The sequence below is a fragment of the Ascidiella aspersa genome, chromosome 6 (assembly GCF_963924565.1).
Source record: "Ascidiella aspersa chromosome 6, kaAscAspe10.2, whole genome shotgun sequence".
In the NCBI taxonomy this organism is placed as follows: Eukaryota; Metazoa; Chordata; class Ascidiacea; order Phlebobranchia; family Ascidiidae; genus Ascidiella; species Ascidiella aspersa.
The window spans coordinates 23,719,149-23,742,560 of record NC_139452.1 but is presented as its reverse complement, the minus strand read 5'-3'; the positions used below and the strand labels follow the sequence as shown (position 1 = coordinate 23,742,560).

General features: G+C 36.8%; 1 protein-coding gene across 1 annotated transcript; it reads right to left on the bottom strand.

Moving 5' to 3' along the window:
• Positions 1 to 5,998: 5,998 nt before the first annotated feature.
• On the bottom strand, positions 5,999 to 23,363 carry LOC146140900 (integrator complex subunit 8-like). Its single transcript, XM_083393030.1, has 18 exons — positions 23,171 to 23,363; positions 22,364 to 22,573; positions 21,592 to 21,750; positions 20,920 to 21,100; positions 20,206 to 20,320; positions 19,597 to 19,700; positions 18,857 to 19,014; positions 17,650 to 17,812; positions 16,982 to 17,106; positions 16,365 to 16,612; positions 15,627 to 15,780; positions 14,302 to 14,396; positions 12,909 to 13,105; positions 11,391 to 11,686; positions 9,178 to 9,393; positions 8,008 to 8,130; positions 7,046 to 7,150; positions 5,999 to 6,256 (listed from the first exon to the last, which is right to left on the bottom strand). Exons 1-18 carry the CDS (start codon positions 23,336 to 23,338, stop codon positions 5,999 to 6,001), a joined length of 3,075 nt encoding a protein of 1,024 aa, XP_083249156.1. The 5' UTR covers positions 23,339 to 23,363.
• Between the last annotated feature and the right edge of the window lie 49 nt (positions 23,364 to 23,412).

Here is a 23,412-nt window from a genome sequence, read left to right as displayed (position 1 = left end):
TCGTGAGGTTCAAAACAACTAGTTTGTCGTGGCCATATGAGCTACATAGCACGTTCACAACATCCATAATGCATATTTTTATTACAAAATTTAAATTCTAGTACTTATAATACATCGAAAAATGAGCTAAAATATCATGTTTAATTTTAGACATGCTCACCTTAAAGTGCAATACAATTTCATATAAACAACGTTGATAAACTATATGTCCCATAATTAAATAATTTATTATTTTGCTATTTAGGCATGGAAAGATTTCGAAAAAAACTATGTATGTTAATTAGTTTTAGGCTGTATAGTTTTAGACTCTATAAAAGTAACAAAAAAAAACAAAACGCCTAATGATTTTTTTGACATCAATCACGTTACAAAAATTATTTTTGTTGTCAAAAAAGCCATTTTGACAAGCCTTGTAGGTATGTCTATCCTGTAATGTTCAGGTGTCGGTCTGTGGTTCGTACTTTTTTATATTGCCATTAATTCTTTTTCGTTTTTACATTACGTTGGCTAACTATTGAAAGTGTCGTGTAGGGCCTGGTCAAAAATAGGATCATACATTATTATATGTTATAGAAAAGTGTGACTTCTTTTAAAAGAATGCTTTAAATACCCCTATTTTGACAAGCTGGTAAGAATATAGGAATTGTTAATAATGGTATACAAGTGTAAAAGGCCTAAAAGTTTTATTGAATTGAGCCGCGGTATCGGTTAAATTAAATTGTTTGGTCGGCCGAATGCCACCCGTCAGTAAGTTCAATAAGTCCTAGACGGGACCATCTCTTTGCGGCAAGAAGTTCGCATTGATAGTTGCAATAAATTTCCTTTCCTGAACATAAAAAAAAGGTTGCCGACCCCTGACATAGCCGACTCATATTACAATAAATGTGTAAATTGTTTTTATGTCATCTAACAATGACACAATTTAACACAAACCAGCTTTAGCAGAAATTCCAAATGGTTTACCACTTTTGTAATTCAGCCGCCAGTGCTTGTATGGTTAACCTTAAAAAGCGTTGGGTTTTTTATTGGAATGATTAGATTGCTCTGAAAAAGCAGTCATTTTGAGAAGGAAGTCGGTTGCGCTGACACAGAGCATCATTATGTGAAAAGTTTTGAATTCAATATAGGAGATATATGCCTACGAACCTTAAGCAGTATTTTCGTACGTTACATTTATCTGTTGAATAGTTTGCTGATCGTCTCCGATAAGAAGCGTTCGAACACCGCACAACCTCAACGTACAAAAGAACAACGTAAATCACACGGTGAAAAAGCTCTTTTTGCGCAATTCGAGCACCTTTGAGGCGTCGGGGCAAAGCGATAAAGATAACTTTCACCTTTGTGCTACATGTGATGGATTAACCCGGAATCTTACTGTTTTATCTGCTAAGCTGCGTCACAATGCAAAACACGACCTCCAAAGACCTCAAACTCTTATAACAGCCTAACCATAGGCGCCAAAAAACCTTCAAGGTTTCAATAAGTTGTATCAGTACTTGAACAAAATAAAAACCACGTACGTGCCTTTTTGCTTTTTGTCTGAGCGTTGTATGTGCTATGTGTTCGATAGTGAACCAGTCGACAAAGGCGCAGCAGCCTTAGCAACGTAAACATAAAATTGCCGCCCGCTGTTACTATTTGTCCAAAGGGAGAAAACCGCTTTGTCGAGTTAATGACTTCCATTTAGGCTCAAGGCGATAACAGTTTACTGTGACACATATGAACCACCTGATTGTTTTGAATCAATGTTATATCACACAACGGACATGTAGTCATTTTTTCACAAAGAACTAACCATATATAACTTTAAGGTCTAACTAAGGCCACATAGCCGGTGTTTCTGGCAGTTTTTTTATATAGACACAAAAACAATTAATGTGTAGTAGCTCTGTATGTAGGCTTTAAACTAAGCTGCTTTATCTGACAAAACCAATAGCTGGTACTTAAGAACGCGAACAGAGTACACTTGACTTTGAATTTGCGTCATACACGAAACTTGTACAGATTTTTAACAGAAAGGTGTATAGGAAAACGTGTGTAATTGTGTATCTTTCCTCTTTTAAGACACACACCGTTTACAAATTTCGCCCTAAATTTCAATTTAGTTTAATATTTTATACTCTGTCACGTACACTCAAGTTTATCTCAATAAATGACTTATTTTCTCTTGGCACTATTTATACAAACTATCACTTCTGTATTATCAGGTTCTAAAAAACCTGAGATATTAAAAAAGGCTACTTCAAATGTAAAATATCAATTTAAAAATTACGGCTCTTCTGAACTAAAAGAAAGTAGGACAAAATCGTACACGTTTTAATTTATTGTTTTCCATTTAGCCAAGTTGCCTGCAAGATTTTGTTAGCTATCGTGCTGAATTTATTTCAACTAAATTTCAATTCATTTCCAATTACTAACTCTTTTTGACAGAAGATTAAATGATGATGTATTTAGTTTTAAACATCGGCGTTTCTCAAATACAAAACAACGATAGAAAACTTAATTTTACCCATACTTAGTTGACTCGCTTACGCACGTAAATAACGATATTGAATATGAATGAAAGCATGCCAATTATATGCCAGAACAGTCTTAAAACTATCTCCAAATCGCAACGTTCTCACGGGCGGTATCCTTCGCACCTGCAATCCTTGACTAAGACCAGGACATACCTAAAAGAGGCTTAATAGGTGATGACCTTTCTACCGAAACCCCTAACCTCGAGAGGGGTCCTATTTCCCCAAGTGCTCCGCCCCATACAAGGCCGTTGCCATACGCCCAAGGACTAAGGGCGGTCCCAGTAGTCATGTAGCCGAGTGCGCTGTGTGCTGTCTATAAACATTCGCCAGACAAACGATCCAAAGAAACTAAGTAAGAGGCTCACGCGTATCCACGCTCCCGTTGCTTTGCGATGTTCAGTAGGCGTTTTGAATCGATGTACAAACACGATTTGTTCCCAACACAGCCAATTCGTGTTGCTGTTGGAAAAAAAAGTAATGCCCCGTTCTTTGGGTTTTGCTTGAAATAAGGCAGCTTAAGTTGAACTGTGAAGAAACATATGTAGGCTAATGTAATATTTATTACAAATGAAACAATTTTATCGTCACCACAACCAACCTCAAAATATTTGAGTTACAAACGCCTTGGGATTATAATAGCATCTCGTGGCGTAACAAACAATGGAAAATGTTCACTATTTTAGTTGAGTCAAACCTTGATCCAAGTGTCAATTTTATCCAAATTTTCATTAAATCAAAAATAGGACAGTTTTGCACAAAAAGAGAACAAAAAGTAAAATGCCCATTTTTTATTAATAAATTATGCTTGATGATTTTATCACCCCGTTTTATGTAAGACAGATTGACATCATGAATATTTTTCCTTTTAATTTTTTAAATAGGGAACATTACAGAAAATGGATTAGACCTAATGCTGTCACCGAAAAGTTGTTTTAATTAACTTATGCCTCAAGCGTATATGAATAAATTTCGGTTGAAACTATGAGAAACAAATAAAAAATGGTGGACATTTGGGCATTTTTATACTGTCCTATTAGGACCATTCATTTTTCTTTGGAAAAGAGGACAAATCCTCAAGGAGTATGTATGTTAGCTTAATTCACCATGTTTGACTTTCTTACTTTCGAATATTTCAAAGAACACAAAAATCAGGCTGCACAATTGCGACTGTTCAACTTTGAGCAATTCACGTGGTCGAAGAAGAATATGAAAAATGTTAAAACAGTCGCCGACTAAAGAGTCCAACTTAACCGCTAATAACGCGCGGCACTTGACGAAACCAGCTGGCCGACAAAAAACAAGACAAAACGCCACTCCGTAGGGTTAAGTCAATATAGCGCGCGAAACGGACTTAACGTGCTGACGCCGTGACATGGTTAAAGCCGCTTTTTCCCCTCCCACCGACGCCTGAATGGGCGGAGAGCATGAAAAAGCGTACAGTTACCGGTACTTGTAAGCCCTAAGCGGCCCGTGGGTGATAATTGTTTAAGCCGGGCCGCACAGAACAATGCGTCGGCCGAGTGTTTTTGAGAAAGTGAAGACGGCTACGGAATGCTACATTAAGCCGCTGTCCGCACTAGGCTACTCTTGCTGACCGGTATATGGGAAAATCACTGCTAACCAACGAAAATCAACAATGGGTGTGAATCGGTAAACGACGCTCTTTTGTAGAATTGGGCGTTAAAATTGATTTTAACGCTTGATTTGATTGATTGGTCCGTAAAGTTGATGCTAAAGGAATTACATCGCAAAAACATACCTTTTTTAATGAATTGTAGAAAAAATTAATAATTTTTAGCTGGCTTTAAAACTGTTAAACATTATTTTATTTGAACTTAGCAAAGGATACAACTCACTTTATCCAAAAGAACGTTTTTACCTTCTTTAAAATATTGAAAGAATTGTTTGGTAAAAAGTTAACCAACATTAATTTGAAAAAAAGGACGCACGGGATTATTTCACACAATTGCTGAAAACGTAAATGTCAAGTTCGACAACCCCTTCAATTTATTATATTGTTTAACTGTATTAGCGAACTTAAACTGTTTCAAACTTTAAAAAGGTTCTAACTGCGATTAAATCTAATCGAATGGAACATATGATTGGCTAAGTTGATTTCAGTGACCATTCAAATGTCCCAGACACCCGATCGGTTTAGTTGACATATCAATAAACAAGCACTGTTGTGTATTAAACGGACTGTCACAATCGATAATGAAGCTCCGTAGATCAATTAAACAACGACCTGCGTGTGTTCAAATTAACTTTCAAACGACTCTGGCTTTACATTTCCCATGGAAAAATCAACTCTATCGGAGTAGTAGCTGGCTATTACCTATACGTTTGCGAAGAAAAATTGGCCAGCCATGCTACCTTCAAACGAAATGAGCCTACCAAATAATCATTTATTCAAAAAAAAAAACAGTTTGAGCCAGCATTTGACTTTGGTGAGTAGGTATGTCCTATTAGTTTGGATTGGAGTCGATACCCGATGCCAAGAAGTAGTATCGCTACTTGTTCAATACTAGGTTGGTATCGTTGCCGATCGGATACCAGATAATTGAAGAATATTAGCCTGGTTTGCGAACTGCAGCTATCCTACTTCTAATTGCATGTTTGGGCATAGTAATGACGTTATTTGGTATCGAATCGCGATAATTTTTGTCCAAAAATCGGATATTGAATAAAATTTGAAGTATCGGACTTAATGGTCAACAACTTATGGTAATTAAAATTCTCAACAGTTTTGGATAATGACGTGGAAAAATGTAATTTGAACGTTTTAATATCTTCTATTTAGTACAGTGGTTCTCAGACTGCGGTCCGCGGTTCCTTTTAGGTTCCGCGAGACAAGTTTCTGGGACCGCGAAGCACTTTTTTTTCCTGAAGAAGAAAATTTTCAGGCAACTTACTTTTCCAAACCATGCTCATTAGTTGTTCATTAACGTTATTGCACGCTTTAAGTTGAATTGTCCATTGTGACGGCATGATGTTGCGTTGTGCTAATGAGAAATAAATTTCCACAGTTGCTGCGCTGCCACTGTGGGCTGTACGATCACGGTTTTAAAACTGTTCGTGATTGCTTTACTCAAATAAAGTGATTCGTTAGAGGTTAACATAGCCGAGCTGATAGCAAAGAAGCAAGTGCATCCAACAACGTGTTGTTTTATGTTTATTGGGTATTTTGTTAAGGGACCGTGAGCAATTAAAAAAATGCTGGGGGACCGTTGCGTAATTTTTTTTTTTAATTTGAGAACCAATGGTAGTGTGTTTGAATATAGTAATGACGTCATTGGTATTGGATCGCGATAATCTTTGTCTTAAGTAATGGGTATCGGATTAAAACGTCAAGTATCTTACATCCCTAATTGCGAACATAGGTATACCGCCTGCCCATATTAACTCACCATATTTGCTCAAACCCATCGATCGATGCAGTCAATATAAAAATGTATACGAAGAAGCAGAAGTGTGTATTGTCACGCGCAAAGGTACTGACGCGACATAGATTGAAAAAAGCGGCTCTGTCGGAGCGACTTCACTCTGGCGCCCACCGCCGGCGAGTTGCTTCGGTTAAGTTCTGGCCGCGAGATGGCGGTAACAGCGATCGCCTTTCTGGCGCCTTCGCCTGACTCGCGATGCTCGAAGGCAGCGTGCTCGAGAATCTGAACGTCCCAGATGTGCTGGTGGTAATGGGCCTCGGCAGCGTCGGTGCGCTCTCGATTCTCTTGCAGCGCCTGGCCAATGAAATAGAAAAAAATGAAATTTTTTGCTACGTTTTGTCTGATAAAAAATATTTTCCTACTAAGAATGGCAGTTAAAAATTCTGAAACATTTTTGTGACGCGTCTGTTAACAAAACTTCGTACGATACTTGCTGTTCCGAGAATTTGATGTTTTTTTATTTTCTACAACAAAGACGAAAAAAATGAAACTTTTTGCTGCGTTTTGTCTAAAAAATATTTTCCTATCTAGCCTGGCAATTAAATTCCAAGACATTTTTGTTCTGTGTCTTTTAACAAAACTTTTTACGATACTTGTTGCTTCGAGAATTTGATGTTTTTTTATTTTTTACAACAAGGTTCATCCATGATAGTTACATCTTTTATTGCAAAAAGTCAAATCTGTTAGGAGCATAATGATTGGAGAATAAGACGAAGAAAGATTACCAAAGCTCATACAGAAGTAGGTATCAATTTAAACGTTTCGAATAACATGAATTAGTTATTTGAAGCGTTCAAATTGATACCTTTCTCTATGGGCTTTCTTATTCTTACTACGTCAAAGCTCCTAAATCTTTATAGCAAAATTAAGGCCTATAGATGACAGGCTGAGTATCCGGGACTTTTTTTCCTGGTAATAATCTCCTTGCGACAATTCAAAACATTCGGTTTAAAAACTGAATAACTATTTTAAGCAGCGCAAAATAAGGTGGTCGGAAAATATTATTAGAATATTATGGACTTCTACTATCTACCGGTTAGGCGGCACAAAACTAACCCCGTGGTGACTTTTACATATTAATACCTTAAAGGCGGTCTGGTAATCGACCTCCTTGGTCATTTGGCAGAGCACTGCGGCTTGGGTGAAACACTTCATGTGCATACAGCACTTGATCATTCGTTGGATCACCTGGGGACAAACAAAAAAAAAACGATATAGGATGAAAAAAGTCGAAGTACCAAAACAATTTTAGCCAAGTTTATCTTATTTGCTTTTAATATAAGGAATGTCAAATTTTACTAATCTCCGTAATTGTCTAATTCGAAATAGGGTAGTTAGGCTGAACTATATAAGGACAAATTGTATTAGAAATCTACTCTGATCTGATGAAGCACGGTTGTGCGAAAGCTTGTCACGATTTCAATACAAATTGTCTCTACATAGTGCCACCTGATTACCCTAGTTAATTTTTACAGTAAACGCAGTGTCTTGTAAATTGATTTTAACTATTTATTTAAATAGATTTTAATTATTTTAGTATTATGGTGTGAAAAACAGTGTTTAGGTTTCTTCCAAATAGTTTGCATACAAAAAAAGTTTAAAATTTTAAACTGAGTGCGTGAGTGGACAGGATTTCTTAGCAAGCAAGGCAATGGATAAAAAACTAGATTTCCTATTTCACGATTCCATTTCATGTTCTAGGCTACTTTGAGGCCATTGCGATACCAAACGTTGGTTTGGGTAAACACCAAACAGTTATGTAAATCAGTAATTGATCATTAGATTACAATGGATTCCATGTGCCTCACAGTATAAAAACCAGGGCTGCGGAGTCGGAGTCCGACTCGTAAATCCGAGGTGGGCATGCGCAGGTCGCAAACTGTAAATGGTAAATGTGGAGTATCATATTGTGGAACATTTTTCAACCATGTTTTGTGGCTGGATGAATGATGTCGGACTCGGGCTATTTTTAACCGACTGGGCAGCTCTGATAAAAACGATAGTATTAGAGCCTACAAAAATCATTGCGTCCAACAAGACGGTACCTGATCGTCGTCGTAGGGGCCGGCGGAGGGAATGTCGCTGAAATAGTTGGTGGAATATGCTCCCAGCAGAAGGTAGCATCGTAAGGCAGAACCGTAGTTGCTGAAAGCGTGGTGAAGGTCGGCCTACATAGAAAAATATTTTCGTCACTGGTTGTAATCTTCCATTTAAACGTTCTAAACAGATAGTAACATAAAGAATCACTCTTTAAACTGTTTACTAAAAAGGTTAAAAAACAAATCATTTTTGTTTATATACTATACATCTCATTATAACACATAAAGATAGAGTTACCTAGCTCCAACGATATAAATAATAAGCAAACTGGCAATGATTGTATAAAAATAATTCATATTTTTTCACCCTGTCCTAACAGATTGTAGAAAGTTGTCTGTTAAATCATTTGGAATAAATTTTATGTTGCAATATCTCTCTGTTATATGTAATGAAGTAGCTTGCCAATCAGGTATTCCGTTGAGTAGAAACCTAACAATACACTGCAAATCTAACTATGGAACAAGACTTGATTATTTAAACCAGTGCTTCGGAATCTGTTTGCAGCCGGAATAAGTTTCAGCGATTTTACGTGAATTATACAATTGCGATTTATAAAAATCTGCGATTTTCTCCAAATGGATTTGTTAACATTAACAGTGAGTTTGCTAAAGCGCATTTTGATGCAAGTGCTTTATGACCCAATTAGTTGTGTAAGCATTCTGGTACTTGCAGTCAAACGTCAAAGGTCAGTGAGCACGTGGTGCCTTGACAATTGACATTGTAGCTGTCCTTACGGCAGTGGGTGCTACTACTTTGTCGCGGTAGGAGCTCATATTATTAGTTACTTGTGTTTGGCGATTATTTTTTTAACTTACAACAATGTTGTTTCTGTTTCATTAACATTGCTTTGAAGTCATTCGAATTAAGATATGAATCCATGTGTGGAAGCCTTCGTATTTTAATAAATTCCTGTGCACTGATAATTACTTCAGTATCGGATCAGATCCATTAGTTTTCAGAATTGTATTTTTTTTACGTTGATGCTAGTTTAGATTTTAGTTCAAATTTTTTTCTCAAAATTCAACCATTCTACAATTAATCAAATTTTGAAAGTAAAGCTAATATTTCTCAATAAAATACAATAGGCGAAAAAAATGCTTTTCCAATTTTGTCACCTGGGTCCTCAACCAGTTCCTATTCTGGGGTTGAAGTGTCAAGCAGTACGTGAGTACTTCGCGAAGGGCGAGGGTTACACAGGGGCCGCTCAAGGGGGCGCCGTCCAGGCCCCCCGGCCAGAGAGTGTTGACGACGTGTGCGTCGGCGATTGTGACGTCAGTAAGAATGTCGGTGCGACAGAGGCGATGCAAGTGAACGAGAAGCGACAGAATGAGCTGGAATCGAAATAATAATAATAACAGCGGTAAAAATAGCATCACAAAAAACACCGTGAATTACCTTAGATTCTAATTTTTGTTTCGAATCATCTAAAATGAAAAAAATATCGAATGTAGGGATGTCCGATAATATCGGATCGGATCCGATACCCGATACCTTGTCTATAGTAGTAGTATCGGTAACCGTCCGATACTAGGGTGGTATCGGTACCGATCCGATACTAAATTAAATGTAATTTTGTACATGATTAGTGATCTCACGCAGCGATTTCAACTTAATGTTAAATTTATTAAATAACAATAGGCCGACTGAAGCATATTAAACTTCTTAAAGCTAAAGTTCTTAAAGCTTACTTTTGAAGGTTTGAGTTTCATATAATTTTTGCTTGTTTAAGCATGTCAACGACGTCATTTGCAATTGGTTTGGATCGCGATACTCTTTGTACAAAATATCGGGTATCGCAAAAAAATGTATTGGACAATATCGAAAACTAATATTTAAACTTTGTTTAAACATTAATTAAGGTAAACTTAGTTAATTAGGCTTGAGCTGAATCTGAAATATGGCTGCTTTATTTCGTATATGCCTTGTAATTAATTGGTTGAAGACGGACCAGATATATTTTACTTTTTTATGATAAATAAAAAGCCGAATCTTTTACCGTCAAATTTATGAAAGCAAACATTTTATGAATATTTAGGCCAACACATGTTGAATGAAACGTTTAAAACGATACTTACTTCTGTATAGGTTTTGATATTCGTCCTACGTCTTATATCATGGCCCGATATATATTGACTACAAGCGATGGCTCTTTTTGAAGAGTATGCCTTGTAGTTTATATCGTGAAAAATTTAGCAAAAAAGCTGGCGTTAATATGGTTGAATGTTATTATTCATAAAAATAAATATTAATAGTTTTCGCCTTTTCACTTTTTTCGCTGTTTGCTGGATAAAGCCAATACAAAGACTGTAGAAAAAAATCAGCTTATTAGCGGCACAACATTGAAAGGTATTGTCCCAAAACAAACTCGGCGTTTTTCCAGGGCACGCCAAATGATTTAACGCGCACGTTAATTAACCATTACATCACTATCACATCATTAGTTACATCAGTAACACTAGCGCTAACTAAATGGTTGCATAAATTTCCAGTTTGATCTGCAGTTTTCGAGTCACAAATTAGTGTCTTAACTGTTTGTATTTAACTATTTTTTGTGGGCGTTAAACTTGTTGTTTACGACTAACCGTTCGCATTACGTCACAAAGCCCTAAAATTGGCGCGATGTTTTTAGCCTAATGCCCTAAAGCAGGGCATTTCACATTAAAATAGGCAAGTGTGTTGTTTTGCGACTGACAAACCAAGCTAAAGCGAAACTAATGGTTAACACTTCTAGGTAGCCTACTGGCTGAAAAACGTTGAAGTATATTCCAAAATAGCGGGTACAGTAACTCTGTGTTCGTGACAGTTCGCTGTTTCTCATCAGGGTGAGGGTATTTTTACAGAATTTAACTTATTAAACTAGGTTTAATGGCGTCGTCTCCCAAGATGCGTAGTAGATGTCAGATCACAGCAAGGCTGCGGAATCGCACTCTGGACTCGAGGAAGACTTGGTAAAACTACCCGAGTCCGACATGTGCGCATGCGCAGTACCAAATTTCGAAACTGATAAGGCAGCAAACTGTAAATTGTTAAGGTGGAATAGCATGTGGTGGCATATTCTCCAAGACTCCTGTAAGTGGATTGCTGAATATCAATCTTATTTTAGTAAATCGGTGAAATAACTCGATGAAATTATTTGGCCGTACTCGGATTGTTTTTAACCGACTCCACAGCTCTGGTTGCAAGCAAAACCAAAAATAGAAAATGTTTGGCACGCGAGTTGTTGACATTTTGAAATTATTCATAAACCGGCACACTGTATACGAAAGGTTGCCGACCCCTGCTCTAATCATTAAGCTCCAAAACATTTTATTAAGTTTTATTTTGTTACCTGCAGCAAATGAGGGTTTCTTAATAACCGAACAAACTCAACGAAGGCGGGCCGGCCGATTATCGCGTTGGAGGGGGCAAGGTTCCGCAGCGGTTCCAGCTGGGCCTTCTTGGAGCCGCCGCGGCCCCCAGTGGAACCGGCCAGCGGCGTCGCGGTGGCGTAGACGGCCATGGCGGCCGCCCAGAGGTCGTGGGCCGCCTTTCGCGGTTCCGTGCTTCGTTCCACAAGGGCGGACCTTACAGCGGCTAGCAGGGAAGCCAGTCGCACGCAGGGCGGAATCGACGGTGCTCGGCCGACTACATTAAAAAAGAATACATTTTTTGATATATTTTACTATAGGTAGGGAATGTAGGGATGGACGATACAGGTGTCAGGGAGGTATCGACGGTGCTCGGCCGACTAAATCAAAACAGAGAACATAAGTTGTTTTTTTCATATAGTTTATTATAGGTAGACAGTGTTTTTCTCCAGCGGTTTCCCAAATTTTGGACTTGCAACTTTTTGGTATTTAAATGAAACACTTGCGGTCTCTTAAAACTACTTAGCGGTCACCCAAACCAAACCTTAAAAAAATCCTGTAGGTAGGGATGGGCGATACAGGGAGGACCACCTTATAGAAGATAGAGTTATAAAAGTGCTGCAGAAAATAAAGGCCGAAAATTTACCTGAAAATATTCCTATTCCGCTACATACAGAGGCAAGTCTTTCTCTTGGGCCACCCTAGGCCATAAGGTTAACACAAGATTGTTGCATTGGTATCGGCTTGTTAACAAGTCAAAACGAGTGGATTCAATCGGATAGTGAAGAGATTTGCTTAAACAGGAACTAATTACTACACGATGGTTTGGTTAAGTCAGTGTTTCACAGCCTTATTTCGCCGCGACCCAAATGCAAAGCGTTAAGTAGTAAGGTTAAGCTTTGTCAACCCAATCCTCTTCCTTAAACGTTTTGTAAGCTTAAAGTGAACAAAGTAAACGTAAGAACAAAAATGAAAAAAAAATATTATGTGAAAAAAAATGTTATGGTTTATATCCCCGTATTGCTTTCGCAATTTTCTCAAGTTTCAAAGAAATCTCGCTCAAAAACAATTTAAATAAATCTAACCATGTTATAGCTACTTCAGTTCCAAACCAAACCAAACCAAACGGCAACCCAATTTTGGGTCGCGATCCATAGGTTAAGAAACACTGGGTTAAGTGCAATTATATCTCAATTTAAAGTAATGCACTGCAAGAAACAACGTTGTTGATAAGGCACCAGTTTAGTCAAGAACTATTAATGTTAATCTTTATTTTCACGTTGAATTTATATTGCTAAAAGTATTATCAACTGAAGCAAGCCTTGTCTTCACTTTAAGTTACCCTAAAATCACGCAGCCTAATCACAAAAAAGTACCCTCAATGGTATTTTTTTCAGCAATCCGATCAACGGTAAAAAAATTTGTCAATTCCTGGTACACAAATCTTCAGATCAAACTTAACATCCGTTGAGCCGCGTCATGTAACGAAATCTACTGACCGTTAGCGAAGTAAGAGTTGTCCTCGAGATTTAGCAACATGGCGGCGCACAGCTCGACCAGATTTGGCGGCAAATTGCTCTGCTTGGATTGGTCGGACGAGGAGGAGGAAGAGGTTAGCAGGTGGCGACACCTCGTGACCACATCGGAAAGTTGGTTGCGCAGTTCTGTGCATTCCTCACGGTCCGCGTAGTTTAAGCTGAAGCAAGTACATGTAGATTGTTGTTATTTTATTCATACGCTATATCAACAGATCGTTTGCGTATTCAGGGTGAGCGGCGTTTTGGTTCAGTTTTTCGCCTGAAGTTAACGATTGCAAACTAAGCACAGTAAGCAGTTTCAAGGTTTGGCAAGTTCGAAAATGCAGTGAAACGCTTCAAACAAGAAATCGAACTTCATTTGACGTAGGAACCCGATACGGAAAGCGATGTTTATTGAAGTTAACAATTGCATTCTAAGCGTTGGAACACAATACACGGGTTTCTTTAGTAATTTCAATAAAAATATAAAAGCCATAATATTTGATAAAAGCGACATTTCGCAATTTACAGACGTTTCAGCAATAACTCATGCCATCATCAGTGCATACTAAGCGGTTTTCGGGTTCGCTTTTGCTGGACCTTAATTGGCTAGGTGCAATTTTTTGTTTATGATGTCATTAAAATCACTATTTATGACGTCAAACACGTCACTAATTTATATCTTCATTATTTATTGACATCAGATGGAAAATCGGGAATATTCCTAAGTTGAAAATTAAGGATCCCCCCACCCCTCTTATTGAGTTTCTGGATACGCCCCTGTAAAGCTGTAACAGTTACAGATACTTCGAAACAGATATTTTTGTCGTAGCCGAATTTCGCATTTATAAACAATACGAGTTTTTTTATCTGTATACCTTTTATCGCGCACTTTTGATTTAACTACCACATTGTTTCAGAATTTTTTGTTGCAAAAAAGTTTACATGAACATACCGGTTGTCGCTTTTTACACAGTTTTATCTTTTTGATCGACAAAATAGTTAAAAAATGTGAAATGATAAATAACAAATCAACACTTGGTCGACAAAAGGAAATGGTCTTTTTTGCAACAAAACAAAAGTACAAAAACGTACATTTGTTTCCTTAACAAATTGTTTGCATAGAAATGCATTGAAGTTCCAATACTTTTTTTTTAATTACAAGTCAGAGATTATATCACTATATGTATCAGTCAAACAAACTGCGTCTGGCTAGAAGGGCCTTTGCTTGTCTTTATATTTTTTGTTTTGACATTTGTAATAAAATAATTGGTAAGTAATTTTTTATAACAAAAATGGGTATCGAGATAAAACCTAAATTAAAGGGTGTCTCTTTATTTTTCTCTATAATTAAATAAGTGTTTTGAAATGGCACCTTTTGTCGTTCAGTAGTTCAACCAGTTCCACTTTCAGCAATTCGTTATTTGCCACTTTCAAAATTTTCTGCTCGCTTTTGCTCGTGCACGATTTCTGTAGTAAACAAAACGGGTTTGCTTTTTCTAAATTACAATTAATGAAAATTTATGTTCAATCTTTTGTTTTATTTTTTTGTTATACGAAACTGGAAGCAACAAAGTATATTTTTCCCACATGAGATTCAATTTAAGTACAGTTATCGCTATCCGTCGCTTTACTTAATTTTTCTTTCAAAAAATCTGAAAACATAAACTATAAAAAAAACTATCCAAAAAATATTTCAAATGGAGACAATCTAACATGTATCAACTCAGTCGATTTTGTTTTTCTAAAGAAGCAAATTTCGCGAATAGATTAAGCTAGCAAAAGATTAGATATTTTCAAAACAGTCAAATCTCGAAAACTTTTAACGAAAGTTAACAGCACATCTTGAACTACAGTTTTTAATAAATTGCCCGGCCTCAGCAAGCGAAACAAAAAAAAAAACGGAAAAATGATGTAAGGAGACGTCTAAAATAGATTTAGAGTTTAACGTACATTTAGACAATTGGGGTGTAAAAAGGAAAAACCAAACCAAAACGCAACACGTCGTATTGCACACGAGATTTAGTTACGTTTTGTAGTTTTGCTGGTATTCGGCGTAAAATTAGAGACAAAACAAGAATTTTTAACTGAAATTTAAAGCAATAAATATAGTTTATTTCGTGCGCCTTAAGAAAATTTGTTTCGGGGCATTTGCTCTTTGGCATGGGTTTCTAACCTTTTTGGTGTCGTTACTAGGATTGGCCGATACTAGACATTATATTACGATACAAACTCGATATTTGGACAAAAAATATCGCGATTCGTTTTTATAATTAATGACGTTGCGACTATGCTCAAAAAAGCAAAATCGATGAAATTGAAAAAAAAAAAAAAAAAAAAAAAGTATCGCGATTTGATGAAATTGAAACGTTTAAAGGGATTTTTTCGGTTATGCTTCAACGTTAAAGTTTTGTAACGTCACATCAATGTTAAACCATATTATTTTTCATTGTTTACCTTTTAAGGAAGACATCTCTGTGTTAAATCACAAATCATGGCACCCTCTAGTATCGGACGAGTACCGTGTACCGATATTACCTATCCGCATCGATCCGATCCAGTATTATCGGACATCAATAATAATCGTTACCCCTTAGAAGATCTCGATGGATTTCGAATACTTTTAAAAGAATATAAATTCTGTCCTACAATCAATTATTAACTAAAGAACACTAAACAAAAGCAAACAGATAACTATGCCTGGAGATGCAGCAGCATTTTCTTGGCAGCGGCATAGTCGCAATCGTCGAGGAAATGACGTGATTTTGCGAGCAGCAAGTGAACGCGGTCGTAAGCCTCGGCGTCGTTGGTAGAACCACTGATGGCTGCAACGTAGGCCGGCGGCAATTCCCACCTTTTGACAAAGCGGTGGGTTTTTAAGGCGTGCACCCTGTTGCATTTTCTGATGTGTCGATTTATTTATATAATCATTACCGACAATCTGCTTGTAATATTATCGGCAAATTTCCTTATTATTTTCGGATATTTAACTGTGAAAGTATATAGCGGTGTGCTGCAATATTACAAGAACCACGTATCAAGCATTGTATAGGAAGCAGAGTTGGATCAATTACATTAATTCAGTCCAATTACAATTACAATTACTCCCTTAAATATTTCAATTACATTACATTAAAAACTGTAATTAGTTAAATCAATTACAATTTTCGGCATGGAAACTTTTTTTCTTAATACCAATGTGTTTCTCAATACCAATGTATTGAGCCAAAATATTAGCAAATTACAATTACAGTTATAGAATTACACAGAATAAAAATGCTTCAATTACATTACAATTACATTAAAACCTGTAATTAATTACATCAATTACAATTGATCCAACTCTGGTAGGAAGCGGTTAAATTTTCAATATCAATTGAAATCTACTATACTAATCAACTGGGGACTTTCGCGATTGTCCTAACACACGATCCCCACCTGGCGGAAAGGTTGCAGTATTTCTTTGAGCCACCAGCGGCGTTATGGAGCTCCTTGAGGGTGTTTTGAACTTCGGTCGGGTCGCAGCTTCGCAGCAAGGTCCGCTCGAGAGTTTGCGACGAGCTTGCGGAACTGGAGGGCTCGGGTTTCGAACTCACGACCCTTGGAACTTGCGGTGAGTAGGCGTTGGATTTGGTGCGAAGGATAAGCGCGTTCAACTCGTCCTCTGGAACTAGTTTCTTTGTTACCTAAAGGAATTACGTAAATGTGATTTTAAAACTGTGTAATCTCAAGACGACCGACATTTAAGTTTCCTTTTATCATCTTTAGAGCTTTGCGAAAATAACTTTATGTTTTGACTTGGCTGGCGAATTGAGTATGAACACTGAATAACTAAAATTGAATATGTGTAAAAAAATGATATATATTTTAAAATTTTTATACGCTAAATTTCTTAAATTGGATGAGTAATATCGAATACAATATTGTCTTGCTTATTGAACACCTAATATCTGCCCATAGAATCGGTCACCAAAATTAGTCTAGCGTAGGCAAATAGTGCTTCCCTTCAACGTTGCTAAAAGTTATTGTTTCTAACTAGCAACTGGGTGGATTACCTCGAACTGCAGCAGCTGTTCCGTAAGAGAGTTGTCAGGAAGATTGTTCGCCAAGGAGCAAAGAAATCCTCCGAGTCTTTCCGACTCTTCTTGGTCAATGTAAGGAGCAACTTGCTGAACCATACCTGAAGAAACAAGTGATCATTTTAAATGTAAGGTTTTTCCAGGCAAACCTTGTCATATTAAGAAATTTGAGACGAAAAATTGAAATAAAGATTTGCTTTTAGTATTATAGTATAAATATTAACTTTTAGCAGTACAGCCTTAAACTGTGTTGTTTTTAGGTTAACAAACACTGAGCTAGATTAATTTAAAGTTATTGCGTTCCTCTCAAATTAGTTTTATTACACTTTTCATTAGTAGTATGGATGAGGACGTGTCAACTCGAATTTTAAACCAAACAAACGCTTTTTTGCGCGGTTTGCGCCAACACTTTTACTGCCTCCTTAAATGTAAATAAACACGTTTTTTAGTGCAAAAACGATCCGAGCCCCGGTTGATTCACAGTTGTTCTAACATAAAAATAACACAGTTCTTCGTTATTATTTTGTGCGGCCAGCAGAGACCTTTCTGAGTTTGGTTTTGGCCCGCGGCTAGAAAAAGGTTGCCGACCACTGTGTTATCCTCTCCCTAAAACACAACCAAGCTATGTGGGCGAGCACTCGTACCAATAATGCGCTGCAGCTGGGCGACGTTCATTGACGATGTCCACAAGTTGACAGGTTGGTCGGCGCCGCGAACCGCACGACGCACAGCCACCGACCAGTTCACTTCAAATAGCATGTCGTCGCCGTAAAGGCCCTCGCTGTTCTTCTGGATACTTTTGTTCACCTGCGACAGATGCCAAGGTAATTTATTCCCCATAATTTTCACACTTTTGGTTTTACATTTTTTTTTTAGATAAATTGCCCATATATGCGCGGAAAACGTTGCCGATATCACACAAAGCACCCTTGACCCCTATACTACAAAGACTAATGAGTAAACAAAATTGCTTATACCGATATATCGGTATCGGTAAATGTAGGCCGATAATAATTTGGCCGACATTTTAGTACAAAAATATGATAATTATTAGTGAAAAACAAACAAATTACTCATCTTTTGGCAAAAAAGTTGGGTTTTAGCATTAGCCAATTAATATGCAAATTAATAGTTTAATAATTAATATAGGTATATAAACTAAACCGTTATTAGGATTTTAATTAAATCAAGTTTTAAACATTTTTAAACGAGCAAATTTTAATATGCCGCTTTGACACAAATTATACAAAAGTCGCCGGTAGCTTCCTTTGACGCCAAATTTTCTTGTATTTAAACTCATTAAAGGTTCAGATTTGTTGGACAGAAAACTGCAGGTGTTTTAAGTCATTTTTTTATGCAATGCATAACCACATTGGAAAAGCCGATCCTGGTTAACGCGAGCAAAATTTTTTTTAAGAACCCCAGCGGGGGGCTGTTGTTTACACATAGCGCAGCTTACGTTCGACTTTAACCTATACCCATATCGCAAGTGTCAAAAATTTTCCATAACACACACGATTAAACGATTTCACAACAAATTGCCAAAATACTCTGGGGTGGCCCTTTTAACGCTTAAGGATGCAGAGAGATATTTCAAACTCTTTAGGATTTCAATTTTTGCTCTATTGGTAAGCTTCTTAAAACAGCTTTTTGTGTACGATAAACGTGACAACAATTAAAAAAGTTTTTTTTTACCTTGTTGCGCAGCTAATGACCTCTTTCAATTTAGCGTGTTGTGACGTTACAGTTAATCATTCAGCAAAAATACGAGCAAGGATGCCGCGAATTATTCATAATTTCTGTAGGGTGCCGCAATAAAGTTGCGAAACACTTTCCCTTACGCTACCAAACCTGATCGAGATAGGACGTGGAGAGCTCCTTTCTGTAAATGTCCTCGATGATATACTCGGTCATCTCGCGAATCGAGGAGCTCTTGTTTTGCTTTAAGCAGTCCTCCACTTTTAAATGCAAGTTGTCGAGGTCTCCAAGGGCGTCATCGGTTAGGCTATCTGGAGAAGACGCCACCCGTTTAAAGGGGTCTGTCAGATCTTGCGTTTCTCAAAGAAATGCAGTTACATTTTGGTCGTGCATGCTCCTTTTTTGGCAACAATAGTGTGACAATTTTTCGAAGAAACGCAGGCCGTGGTAATTTTCTTGACAAAACGGCGATGGCTCTGTTTAGACTTGGTTTTACCAAACAAGATTGTCTTTCACGTGTTCAGTGTTAAGTAATTCGTTCTTGTACTATTTTTCGCCTCATAAAAAAAATATGCAGAATAGATTTATATTTATAGGATATGTAGTGCTTGCAACCATTATTCGACGGATTCGTCCAGTCTGTCGACGTGTTTGTTTGTGAAGTCTTATGTCGCTTATTTCGCAAAGTCGCGCTTTCGTTATGCGTGTGCGACTTGACATGTTTACATTATTGGTTGCAATGTAAAAAGTAGTTTGTCACTAGTCGTGTTCAGAGACGCACCATTTACACAATTTTCTCTCTACATTAAACCGGAATCGGTTGCAACTCTCGCAGGCCAAGTTTGAAATGTCTCCGCTATTTACATAAATTTCTGCCAGAAATCGTATATTACCAGTTTGGCTAATCATCTGACATGCCGCTCTGTAGCCATTCAACTTCTTTTCGTCAATGTCGCAGAATCCGGAATTGGAAGTAGGCAAGCGTCGCATCCACTCTCTGCAACACATTCACATTATTTTTAAGAAATTAACAAAGCTTTTGTGCATACATCCCAACGACGAAGATTAAAAAGGTCCAGATCGGAGGGAGTAAAACTGGGGAACACCATAGTCCACTGTGTGTCCGTTAAAGACTTTTTAGGCGATGCACGGACCATCAATTAATTTATTGACTTATAAACTAATATACCTGGACCACATTCTTTTCACTGAGTTTAACAAAAATATCAGAAAGTTGTGCACAGTGAGAGGTTTTCATATGAGTACTAAGTGTTTATTGCAACAAGATACTTAACAAACTCTATTTTAAAAATGAGGTGGTCCTCCATTATTTTCAAGGAAGCCAAGGGATTTGCCAGATCACAGAAGTTTGAATATAGGTCAGGTTAAACTTGAATGAAAAACTGATTCTTGGGGTTTCACAAAGTGGCAAAGAAAAAGCTTGATGTGAGATTAGTCTACACAACAAAGAAACTTTTATACAAATTAGTGTAATTTGTCACCTGACGTGGCCAAACATTTGACTTGCTTTGCCGTAGAAACCATGGGTGAAATGCAGACAGCCGAGGTCGTAACAAATTTGTGCGTGCAACTCCTCACATGTGACGACAATGTCAGCTGAAAAGAAAAAAAGATCACTGAAATAAATATGAATTTTAATCCTAATTTACATACAGCTAATAAGTTAATCTAGCCAAGGCCCATGAAGTTATTTTGCGACTGGTAAACAAATAAAAAATGCTTTTATTTCCTCCTTTGTTAAGTGCAGTACCATACATTTTAAAACAACAGAAAGTAGGTGCTTAAGTTTTTTATGTCGCCCTATTGAGCCAATTTTTCTTTATAAAAACAAAACAAATTTAATAGTGGTTAAAAGAGGTTAATTTAGTGTTGTTAAATTTGCACAATGGTATTTTGTTTCAATTTATTAATATTTAATCAAATATTTATAACCTGGAATTTTAAACAAAAAAGGACAGTTTAGTCCGAAAATTGGACAACCGAAACAGTTCAACTTACACATTGAAATATGTTAGTTTAACTAAAAAAATGGTTTATCGAAATAGTTAAACTTTATATCCGATTAAATAAATTGGTTAAAACCACATGTACAATTTAGTAGAAACTAAAGATCTATCTGTGCAAAAACAATTTAGTTAAACATGTGTAGAAAAACAAAAGTATATATTTGTGAAACAAGGCCTTTTTTAACTTACAGGGATTTTCTGTTGTTGAGCATAGATTGTTGTCAGCAATGGTTTTCTGTCCTGGCATTTTAACTTCACGCTTTATGTGATGAAGCACTGCCTCAAGGAACTGAACGATGTCGAACATTTGTTCTTTGAGAATGGAAAGAATCTGTTCTCGGACCTCGTCACAGCGCTGTTGTGCATTGGCCTGTAAAGTGTGTAAAATACAAAAAAGCTTGGCATTTTAAAATGATTTTAAAAAAAAAAATGACAAATCCTATTTTGAAGTGTAACTTTGTATAATAAGTTTAAGATTTACAAAAATTTTAAGCACATTTATACTGGGACAATTGATTTTTTTACACTTTAACAGCTCTTTAGGGTTAATATCATACATTTTATTGTTGGGTTGTTAGCTGTATTTGCCCTACTAAAAAACTAATAAGAAGTGGCACTGTTGCATTTTTAAGTTGACAAGCATTTTCACACCAATGCAGGGTAGTCAGAGTAAGAAATAAAAAAACAGTGAAAACAAGTGGAATAAAAGAGTAAGTATACAGAGCAAAAGGCAGTAATACATCTCTGTTTTGTTTTATGTCAACTATAATGGTCTACTAGCAAACAGCATTGTTTGTTGTCTAATTAGGTAGGTAATAAAAGTGCTTACAAAAAAATAAATAATCTGTAACGAAGACAAACCTGGTAAGGAACAGACTGCGGAACAGTTGGGGTAATTCGACCACCAGGCTTCACTGGAAAAGTCGATTTCACAATTGTCCTACCTCCCCATCTACTGAACAGTATAAGGGCCGTCAGTGTGTGATCGTGCATGTTTTCTATTGCACCTGCAAGGGCATTCTACAAAAAGTAGTATATTTTGAATCATGGTTATCAATTTTCCAGACAGCAAAACAAAATTACATGATAGTTACAATGATTCTAAAGTACAATTAAAAACTATAAGTTTTAACTCTATATAACACAGAAATGTAGTCCTTATATACAGGACAGTAGAGTCAGTGTTGGACTGGGGACTTGGTTGAGTCGGTTTGTTTTAATAGAGTCGGATTTGGGACTAGAATAAGACTGCATAAAACTACCTGAGTCCCAAGTCTGACGTGCACATGCGCAGTAGCCAATTTCCAAACTGATAAGGCTACACACTGTAAATTGTAAAGGTGGAATAGCAGATAGTAGATATTTTCCAACCATGGATTGTGAGTGGATGAATCTTATATGATACTCTTATAATGGAATTGCTGAAAATCTACCCTAATTTAGTTACATAGATTTGTGACTCAGGAGTTGGACTCGGGCTATTTTTAACCGACTCCGCAAACCAGCTTATATATTACGTAAATACAATGAATACAACTGTTTTAAGAGTTAGGTAGCAACATTTTTCAACAGGGATATCTTTACAAAGCAAAGTAAAACATGGGGTCTCTTATATTTCTTGTAATATGTTAACCTGTGGTGCAGGTGGAATGGCAGTTTTGCATGCTTTCATGAACTCAGTGAGCAACTGGTGGCGAGCAGTTATTGGCAGTTCCTTGTCTATAACGTTTAAATCCCACTTCAACAAGGAAGCGGTTTGCAAAGCTAGGCTTTTGACTGCCTGGTTTCTTTCGTTGTCCGGTGGAGGCAAGATCTGTCCTTGATCATTGACCGGTCGATTTGCCTAAAAAAGATTCACAGTGTTGTGTTTAGAAGATGTGGAAATAAGGTGGCACTCTTTAACGTATTAAAGACAATGTTTTCACAAACATGCTATCAGTTCAAAGTAGAAAATCATTAGACAAATACGTCTCCAGTCCGACTTAAAAATATATTGTGAACATTCATTTGACAAATACATTAACAAAGAGTGCTTAACAGACTTTTTGTATTATTTTAGTTATTTATATAATTTGTAACAGTACAGTACAAATATTTAAGCATACAGTATGATGAACGTTCACAAAATATTGATGAGTGAGATTCACATTAAACAAAAATCTATTGCAGTATTTTTAGTTTAATAATATTCCATTCCTATTTTTAAAATAACCTTTTGCAGGTATGTATTTGAAAAAATCTGCAACAAATTACTGTGAAAATATTGATAAATACATTATTTCGCCCTGATTTAGAAAACTATTACAATAGGTTGCAGAAGGCATTTTTTCCTTCAATAGTTTTTGCATCTCAGCACTACTAAAATATTTCAGTGTTTCTTGCGTTTTCCTATAACGTTATAGTCACACTGTTCATTCTAAAATGTTAACTACATACAAACCTGATCGAAAAATTGCTTGATGAGCAAGCATCCGGAGGGGTCTGGGTCATCTTGAGATAAATGCTTCTCAAGTAAATCAGCGTCAAGTAAAAACTCAAACCAGGACCGTATCTTGTTATTTTTGGCTCTTACATAGGTGCTGGGATAGAGCAAGTCTGTCACAGACATTGTTCTTACTATCTATACACCTCTCAGTCTCTTATCCCTGGTCGACTAATATATTTTTTGATGTTAGACTGTTA